At 40.9% G+C, this 9,945-nt stretch overlaps 1 protein-coding gene across 3 annotated transcripts in view; it reads right to left on the reverse strand.

The window, feature by feature from the left end:
• The window catches only part of CDH9 (cadherin 9), a 97,341-nt gene that overhangs the window by 6,513 nt on the left and 80,883 nt on the right, over positions 1 to 9,945 (reverse strand). For all 3 annotated transcript variants that reach the window (XM_025194458.1, XM_025194457.1, XM_006037977.1), the window contains 2 exons: positions 9,176 to 9,312; positions 7,821 to 7,942 (listed from right to left, as the gene is read on the reverse strand). In XM_025194458.1, coding sequence (XP_025050243.1) covers positions 7,821 to 7,942; positions 9,176 to 9,312 — 259 coding nt within the window. The remainder of the gene's footprint in view (positions 1 to 7,820; positions 7,943 to 9,175; positions 9,313 to 9,945) is intronic.

Below are 9,945 nucleotides of genomic sequence, written 5' to 3' on the forward strand. Positions count from 1 at the left end.
CTGATTGTAGAACCCAGGTATCAAAAGCTGTCAATGACAGCAAGATACTTACCCTCCAAAGTGATGTCAGGCACTAGTTCTTCCACCCCTTGGTACATGATTGCAGTCTTGTTGGCCAAGTACTGACATTAAATTTTTTACCAGTATAAGTGATTGGAAACAGGTCTATATCCATAACAACAGAAATTTGGCACACAAAACCATTCTATACCTGTAACACAAGTGAAGTTCAGCACACGTAGACTAGTTTAAAAATAGTGTAACCCAGTCTAAGATTTGCCCCCTTCCATCCTCCCCCCCAAAAGGTGAATGTGTGTTCTGTTCACTACCGATCTAAACGAAGTCACTTATAGAAAACCATATAACTTAATTTGATTCCACCTCAGACTTTTTAATTGTCTGTACCTAGCCCTTGAGAATAATTTTCAACCTGAAGTTTTGAGTGACAGAAAATCTGCCCAAGAAATTTGGCAAGTGGGCAACCAAGGCCACATTGTCCACAAAGAGGAAATCTCTCACAACCAGTTCTTTCACCTTGACTTTTGCTCTAAGGCTTGTGATGTTGAACAAGCCTCCATTTAGTCTGGTTCAAAGATAAATGTCATCATTGTTGTGCTAGAATGCATGAAGAAGCAGGAATGAAAAGTAGATGTTAAAGAGCACAGGGGCTAAGATACACCCCTGTTTCACCCCATTATTGATGTCAGAGGCATTTGATTCTTTATTTTCATACACTACAGTTGCCTTCATACCTTGTTATAATGAGTTAATGATGTTCAGCAGTTTGGGGGAGACAATCCAATTTATTCAGAACAGTAAAAAAGCCTTGTCAACCATATCAAAGGCCTTTGTCAGACTGATGAAGGCTGTGTACAGTGGTATTTTTTTCTCTACACTTCTCTTGCAGTTGTTTGACTGAAAATATCGTATCAGTGGTGGAGCAACCTGAGTGAAAACTGCGTTGACTTTTAGGATAGAGTCTTTCACCAAGAGATTGCAGCCTAGGGAACATAATGGGAATAACAACTTTTCTGATCATGTTCAACACAGAGATACCTCTATAGTTGTCACATGCATCAGGTGCTTTCTGAATATCATCAGAGCACTTCAGTTAAAAATTTTGGGCACACCGCTTAGTCTTCTTTTGCATTTCTCTTTGAGCCTTTCTCAAAATGTCCTGGGTTGTGGTGTTGGGAGATTTCTTGTAGATAGTTAGCACTGTTCTTTTGTGCTCAGCCAGTGGTTAAAGTGTTTCAGAGTGCTTTTCAAGCCAGACTGCATTTTTCTTGCATCATTTGCCAACCTCTGTTACAGCAGCATTGTACATGAGAGGTATACAATGTTAGGTGTACAGTTCTGCCTCAGTGGGTGAGTTGATAGGTAAACTTGCTTCCGCAACTTTTTCATTAAATAGTTTGCATCTTTCTATGTCTTTAGTTTGGCTGATGTAAATCTGAGGACAATTGGTAATTTTGTTGATGGATCTTTATGGCATTGATTCTGATTTTGCAGCAGACTAAGACATGGTCAGTGTCATAGTCAGCACCGTGATAAGACCTCATGTGCAGGATGTCTTTCAGGTGGTTACACCTTGTCAGTACTAGATCCGGTGCCAGTGCCTTGAACTTGTATGTTTCCATGTCTTTTTTTGTGATTTTACAAGGAAAGGAGGTGTTGATAACACATATATTTTGACTTGCACAGAGTTCTCACACTAGCTGGCCATTCTCATACATATTACAAATTTCATGTTTGTCCAGAATACCAAGCCAGTTCTTAAAACTACATTGAACTCTTGCATGGAAGTCACTGAGTATTACAATGGTCTCATTCCTGTGAGTTTTCTCAATCTCTTCTTCATGTTGTTGGTATTAAATGTTCTTGTCTTCATCATTAGCCTGAAGGATAGGTGCATAGACAGTAAACAATGTGATGAATCCATTGTGTGTGTGTACTCTGAACACCATGAGTCACATGCATACAGCAGTGGGGCTTTCACAGAAAGATAGTCACTGTTTCTAATAGCAAAGCCTACTCCCCTGTCTCTCCTTTCTTCTGCTCGCTTCCCATGCCAGAATACGGTGTAATCAATCATTCTCTTGGATAGAACCTGTGTCTGAGAACCTTTCTGATAATGGAGCAATGTTGATTCCATATCTAACCAATTCATAGTTTAGTAGTGCTATTTTCCATAAATCGAGGTTGAACTGAATTCAGGGATCAGTGTCTGAACATGCCAAAGTACAATTTGCTTTGTTTCATTTTGGCCAGGATACATTGAGTTGGGGCATGGCTTTTTTGGCCCACCTTTTCTAAGGCCTTCCTCAAGACAGGTAAGCAGGCCACTTCTAAATAGGACTCCTTATGCCCCTTACAGAGTCTTCTGACCATCAAACCAAGATCATTGACACATAAACCTAGGAAAGAGTATGGAGGAGTGGGGGCTGCCCTACACCTACTGCCCCCAGTTTAGACCACTGAGACAGAGTCCAAAGGCCAGACCAAGTCTTGACATTCAGTGCCTCAGTGGTTGAAGCTTCTGCCAAAGAGCAACAGGTTAGAGCTGCTGCTGTCTGCCTAGCACATTAGCAAGGGCATATTTCTGTCAGAGTGATGTCCCATAGCCAGGGTGATGTCCCTTAGCCTTATTCCAACAAAAGAATATCCACAAAAAAGTGGGACCTAGAGTCTTGAGGCTCCCTATGAGGTTGTAATGTTATGGTATTTTATAGGCACTGCCCTGCCACAAGTAGCCCCATCATGTTGCCACCAGGCATTCCAGCCAGATGCAATTTAAAGTCATACCCAGAAACACTGCTGTTAAAACTTGAATAAAAACCAGAATATTATTTTTACATTCCATAGATATTCACTGCTATGAATCAACAGTAAATGAGGCCAAAAATTTGCCTTATAGATTATTTAAAGTTACTCTTTAAAGAACAGCTTTCTACATGATGAGCAGAATATAATTAAGGCAGGATTGTGCAATATTTCTTATCCTGATGAGGATCTCGAGGATACTTTAGGATTGATTGATTCCTTAATTTTGAAAGAAATGACAATGCTGACATTTGGACAACTTTTTAATTTCTTCAGCCAAAACCACATTTTTGGCAAAGCAGCTCTGTCATCCTGCCACTGAGGCTCTAATTACACTAGTACTTTTTCTCTGATTTCACCTCCCCCCCTGTTTCCCTTGATTATTACCATTGCATCATTTCCACTGGCAATAACAATGGTGGATGTAGTCAATTAGACCAGTAAGTCCCAGGCTATTTAGGCCGAAACTCTAATATTTTGGCAGTAAGAAGTCATTATAGTGGAAGGCTAGCAGAAGATCAAATTGTCTAAAGATAATGTTCCTCCTGCATTTTTAGAGGTCTGTGAAAAAGTGAAAGGGCAAAAGCATTAAATAGAAAGGAGGTAATTAGAATAACCAATTATATTTTGTGCCAGTGCTGTCTGGAAAAATTCAGGGAGAAAATATCCTGCTAGATTAGCAACAAAAAAACTCTAGCTGGGTGTCCTGGTGCTTTTCAAGATATATTCAGTGGGAAGATCATAATATCTGGATATCATTCCCTTCATGTGCAAATAAGATGAAGGGTGTACAATTAGGGTGGAAATAGGAACTTAATTACACCAGAAAGGAGGATTAGGCTACAGAAGGGGGGGAAAATTACATTACTTTTTACAACTTAAAATAACTGTAGATTAAATATTTTTTTTCAGAGGCTGAATAAATGAAAAGAAAGGAGAAACATTTCTTCAGTTAACTTTTCCAGCTCTAAAATTGTGAATAAACAGATTGAGGCCATTTATAGTCTATGCCAAAATTAAAGTGATCAGGCATGGTAATCTTACTGTTAAATCTAGGGTGTAATGTTTTGGGTATATTTGGCAATTTAAGACTTGTAGCACTGCCTCCATGCTTTTGAAGTAGTTCTGTACTTTGAGTTATGATCACTAGAGGAAGATGACATATGATTTATGAGGGGAAAGTTATTTCAAGTGACTTTTACTAAATCAAGAGTGATTTCAAGCAGACGAGAGCTATTGAGAAAACATTATTTTCTGTTTATGTGACCTATGAAAAACTCATATTTGAAAAATTTAGAACTATTACTCTCTCTCTCTCTTTCCTTAGACACCCAGCTTCACATTCGCTATGGGGTGTTATTAGATAAATTCCCATCTTTGGTAGGGGTCAAGCAGCTTTTTCAAGAAAATCCCAGAACTAAAAATATTTGAGTAAAATTTCCTTTCCTTAATCTGTGGTCCAATGCAGAGAAACTATACTGATGGGAAGATTGTAATTAGACCTTGTTGGACTGCCATGGAGAGAGACCACAAAAAGACTCTTTCACTATGCTTTTCCTGAAGTGACTCCTTATTTATTTTGTGCCAAGTGTTAAAGGCACTGTCTAGTTCTGGGTATGTTAATAGTATAGATCAAAGGTGGACAGGTGGGGTAAAGACCTTTCTAAAAGAATTTGGAGGCACCTCCTTACCTAGGATTAGTTTTTCTAAAATATTTACCTTATATGAAGGTTAATTATTAAAGGAAAACTGTTGATTCTTCAGAATAATAATTTAATACAATCCACAAAGGGGTTAAACTCCATCAGAAGTGTGAGAAATCCTTTCCCAACTCCTAATTCTCATCTTAAATTGATATCAGTTTTGAACACTGGGCTCCTGAGAGCATTTTTTGCGGGCTGCTGCAGTAAGCCTGTAGACACTTTCACATAAGTTAGTTACAGCTTTTTATGAGCAATAATTATCAATGGCCACATGATAAATATGCCTTGTATCTGTCCTTTCCCAGTAAGGAGGAAATGCTGAATAATGTCAGGAAAAAACTGCCATCTTCTCAAATTACAAGATGAACTCCTTCTATGTTCTAATGCTAGGGAGCCCCTGAATGGCAAGAAAGGATATAGCATCATTTTGCCATTATTCTTCTTGTGGTCTTATGCACGTAAACACACACTCTGTCCCTCTCTGTACCCCCTACATATTTATATCCATATGTAGAAGGAGAGTTGTATGAGTCTTTCTATGGATATTATCGTATCTCAGCTCCATCTATAGATATATATAGATCTATGCATATATCTGTTTGGGCTTTTGTTGCTCATTTGATTTGACAGGGATTCGGCCCGATTCGGCGGCCGAATCTCCAAATCCAAATCAAATCAGGAGACCCTTTAATGTTTGTGAATCGAATTGGAATGCTCCAAATTGATTTGGGGAGATTTGATGTTTCGTACGTAGACACAGCTTTAAATGTTTTTTTTCTACATACCTCAGGGTACCAGGTGGCTTGTGAATGCTGAGATCCTAGGGTGGATGGAGCATCCTATGTGAGCATGGGCAGGGTCCCCAGCACGTTCAGCGGTGGACCCAGAAGTGGACCAGAAGCACTTCCGGTCCACTTCTGGGTCCACCGCAAAGCACATACCCCGCCCCCACCCCGCGCTTTTGTAGGATGCTCCATCCACCCCACCATCACATCATTCACAAGCTGTGCCTCGTACCTTGAGGTATGTAGATAAAACATTTAAAGCTGTGTCTGTGGCCAAATAGCAGCCTTCCCAGGGGTGCTGGTGGGTCCCCAATCTGCCTGCTGGCTGACAGAAGCTGGGTGATGCTGCCTGGGCCAGCAGGGCCAGGACAGATCAGCTTGGGCGGAGGAGGGTCCCCACAACAGCTGATCTGCCCCAGGCTCTGTACCCTCCTGGAACCAGCTCTGGTACAGGGCCAGGACAGATCAGCTCATGTGGGGATCCACTGCCCTGGGGTGAGTGAGGGTCCCCACACCAGCTGATGATTTGGCCTGGGCCTTGCACCCACATGGAACCGGTTCCAGTATGGGGACGGGGCAGATCAGTTCGTGTGGGGACCCACTCCCCCCATCCCAGGGCAGGGAGTGTCCCTGCATGAGCTGATCTGCCCCAGGCCCTACCAGAGCCAGCTCCAGGTGGGGGTCTGGGGTAGATCAGCTGGTGCGTGGACCCTCCCCATCCCAAGATCAGGGCAGCAGGTCCACGCTCAAGCTGGTCTGCTCCGGGCCCTGCTGGCCCCAGGTGGCAGCATCCAGCTCCTGCCAGCCAGCAGGTAGATCAGGGGCCACCAGCACCCCCAGAAGGGCTATGGGAGCTGTTCTAGAGTCCTCCCAGGGGTGCGCGCCCCCAATCAGCCTGCCGAGTGACAGGAGCCGGGTGCTGCCACCTGGGGCCAGCGGCAGCACTGATCTTCCCAGTGCTGGGTGCAAGCTGTGCCCAGTGCTAGTCTGCCATCTGGCCTGTAGATCAGGGGCCCACAGCCCTCCCAGGGGTATGGGAAACCCCTGATCTGCCTGTCAGATGACAGGAGGTGGGTGCTGCTGGCTGGGACCGGCACTGAAGTCAGTAAGCCTGGCTTCAAAATTCAAAATGTTTCAAAACTTTTGAAACATTTTGAGTTCCCTTGTTTTGTTTCAAAGCTGTTTCAAAGGCTTTTGGTTTTTTTTCAAGTTCACTGTTTCGAACTCAAAACACATTGAAACAACTTTGAAACAAAACACCAGGTGAAGTTTTGTACAGCCCTACTCAGCAGTAAATCATTACAGTCTGCAAGTCTGCTGGTATTAGAGTGCAGTAAATTAATTAACTCTACTGTAGGATAGTCAGGGACTGTACTATCCTACCACAGAGTAATTTACTCTACCAAAACTCACATGTAGATGGTGACAGGGGCTGGGGGGGTCATTGAGTGTGCTATGTGTGGAGACTGCCTGCCATCTAGCTCTGCACTGTAGCACCCTCATGACCCTGCCAGCCTCCCTGTCAACTGATGCTGACCCAGAGCCTGAGGCTGATTCCACCCCCCCAGGTCTTCTGCTAGACTGGGACTTCTGCCCTGGCTCAAACTGCTGCAGTTCTGGGCACACATGCAGACACTGTGCCCAGGAGTAGATGATTCCAGCATGGACTGTGTTGAAGTTTATCATATCACCTCAATAATACATGTAGATGCACCCACTGTTTTCTAATGGTAAATGTAGGTCATTTTTTAGGTGAAAAATTAAACTGTTAGGCTTGTGTCTTCCAGTGTTCATTTACAGATTTACTGTAATTTGCTACATTTTTTTTCATTTTATTTAGCAATGTTATTACTGTATGTCAGTGTAATTGACTTCATTAAAAATGACTAATAGAAATGATAGGTGATTCCAGGGACTGGCAACTTTTTACATGTGTGGGCTGCAGTTTGTGACCTGTTCAACACTATGGGCCACTGGTCCTTTCTGTCCACTTCAGCGAAGTTGACTAGAGACTGCAGTAAGGAAGAACAGCCTTCCACACAGGTGGAAGAAGATGGATGGAGCATCCAGAGGTGATTGGTATGCCATTAACACTATGTGGACTGTTATTGATAGCTAGGAATTAGTGCACCTTTAATAAAATGTGGACTGGATTTGACCTTCACAGGCCAGATTGTATATAAATAGCCAAAACAAAGATAAGTTATCTAACCATGGGAATGTAGTGCTTTATATGTGATTTACTGAATAAAATGTTCTTTGATATTTGGCTATTGAGTCCCTTCCAATAAATAAGACACTTTGTACTTTATACTACTAGGGCCAAATCCTGGTTTCCTTGTCCATGCAAAGTTTTGCTGAATTCAGTAGGAGTTAAGATTTAACGTTTTTCATCCTTGCATATGCTGAAATATTTGTGACAAACTTCTGAGTAACCTAAGAAATGAACAAACAAAGCAAAATTTAAAATCAGATATACATTTTTCTAGTAGAGTAAACATGCATTTACCTGTCCTGCCTTTGCATTTTCACAAACAAATGTTTCATAGTATTTGGAAAATTCTGGTGCATGGTCATTTATGTCTAAAATCCTGATGAAAACAGATATTTGGCTGCTTTGCTTAGGATTATCTGGAATGAGACAACAAATCTCAATTCATCTAATGACAAAAATGTGGGTATCATATCTGTAATTATAAAGGAATAATGATGTTCAACTTTCAGTGGATGTATATTGAATATATTTTAAGGCCGTGCTTATTTGAAACAGGTTGCATTATTTTAAATGAAAGAAAAAGATAAAACCATCTGAGACTAAACTGACTTTCAAAGTTACCTATGAATCCATCTCAAGTGTTAATGCCTATTTTCTGTGTTGCTCAGCGCAGTGCTCAATAGCCTGTGTTAAGGTGTAGGGGACAGAAAAATTGTCTGGGTTAATTCAAAGCTCTTTCTAATTACAAAGGCAAGAAGTTTGCCTTTGACACTTTTGTCATTGATATGCATCAGAAGTAACCTCATAGTCTGAGCTATAGCAAATGAAAAAGGGTTTGCAGAGCAAATGTCAACAACTGGGACAGTGTTTAGAGAAAATTCCTTGCTTATCAGGGGGCGGAAAAATATGTGTATCTCTGAATGTAGGGCTTGTGCTATATCTGTCTAGCACAATGGCAAGCTTCATGGCTTCCCAAAGCTGCTAGGGAGGAGGAGGAAAAATGGGCTCATAGAGCCCATCACTAATATCTCAGTGCTCTCTATGGTGCCAGCACTGGAAAAAAATGAAAATGGCTGTATCTATGTAAACCTAATAAGGCTCAATGAAGCAATAAAGGTATCAATTGAAAGACACAGAATCACATTCTTTAGCCTGACTGGAGGAGAAGGATGTGCCATACCTTTATTCTGAGCAAAGCAGGGGACCCTGAATTTGTCTCCTGAAGGCAATTTTTGCCGCGGTCTCAAAAACTTATTCAGACTTTTGTGGGTATTTGAATGCTGCTCCACTTTCTCCAGCAATTCTCCCTGTACAGGGGCTGAGGGAGTGGTGTAGTGTGAAATGCTGGCTCTGGATCAATCCATGGAAGAAGATTCCATGAGAATCAACCATATGGGTTTTATGGCTGCTCTGCATAGCTGTAATGGACCTAAGGCTATAATTCTTTCATTTTGTCTATAGGCAAGAGAAAGTAAACCATAGTAATCTTTTTTTCCTAAAAATTATGTCAGAGTGTTCTAGCTCAATAGTACATTGATTTGTTTGATTGTAAAACTGAGAGAGCGATAGAGGCAATTCAAACATATAATATATTATAGAATTGTAACATTTTGAGTTGCAACCTTTTCTTTAAGGTATTTCCAACTTACTAATTTCAGTTGCTATAACGGTGATGTTGTGCCATGGAGTTTCCTCCCGGTCTAGTGACTTTGAGATGAATATGGATCCATTTCCTGAGTGGATATTGAATATTCTGTCAAGGTCAGTGTGTCGATCCACAGAATATCTGTAGGAATATAGTATATCATCATCCTCAGTACATTTTCAGCTTTGATTCCTAGTCACCCTTAAATGTTTTCCATTCTGCTTTAAGTTATTACCTTAACGTCTGTTGTACTTTATCACCAAAGCTTCCCTGTAATTATTGTAGGGAATAATTAGTGCAGAATCATGCAAATATTCAGGTAAAGTTATTTAAGCCCAGTGACAGGACAGAAGTGTAGTAAGTCCATATAGACAGCTAATTAATATGAAGAATTATTCAAAATATATTTTACCATAGAGATACATAAAACAATGCTCGAATAACAGCCAGTTAATTCAGAAGAAACTACCTAAGCAAACATGGGTGCCTCCTGTGTCATGGGCACTGAACTTGAGATACTATAAAGGGGCCTGAGTTTCAGAAACAGCTGAACATTCACCCTCTGAAAATCTTTGGTGTGTCCCTGGTTAAAATCACTAGAAAATATTTGTAGTGTCTTAACTTTTAATTTAGAGAACTGAAACTGCATCAAAACCTTAGTATTAAAGCACATTTGCATTTCTTTATTTATCTTTTTTATTTTAGAAAGAAGAGTAACTTATATGGATCTTCTGATTTATTGGAATATTGTATATGCAATTTATTTAAAGATGT

This window comes from Alligator sinensis, unplaced genomic scaffold (genome assembly GCF_000455745.1).
Source record: "Alligator sinensis unplaced genomic scaffold, ASM45574v1 scaffold828_2, whole genome shotgun sequence".
NCBI classification, from domain to species: Eukaryota; Metazoa; Chordata; order Crocodylia; family Alligatoridae; genus Alligator; species Alligator sinensis.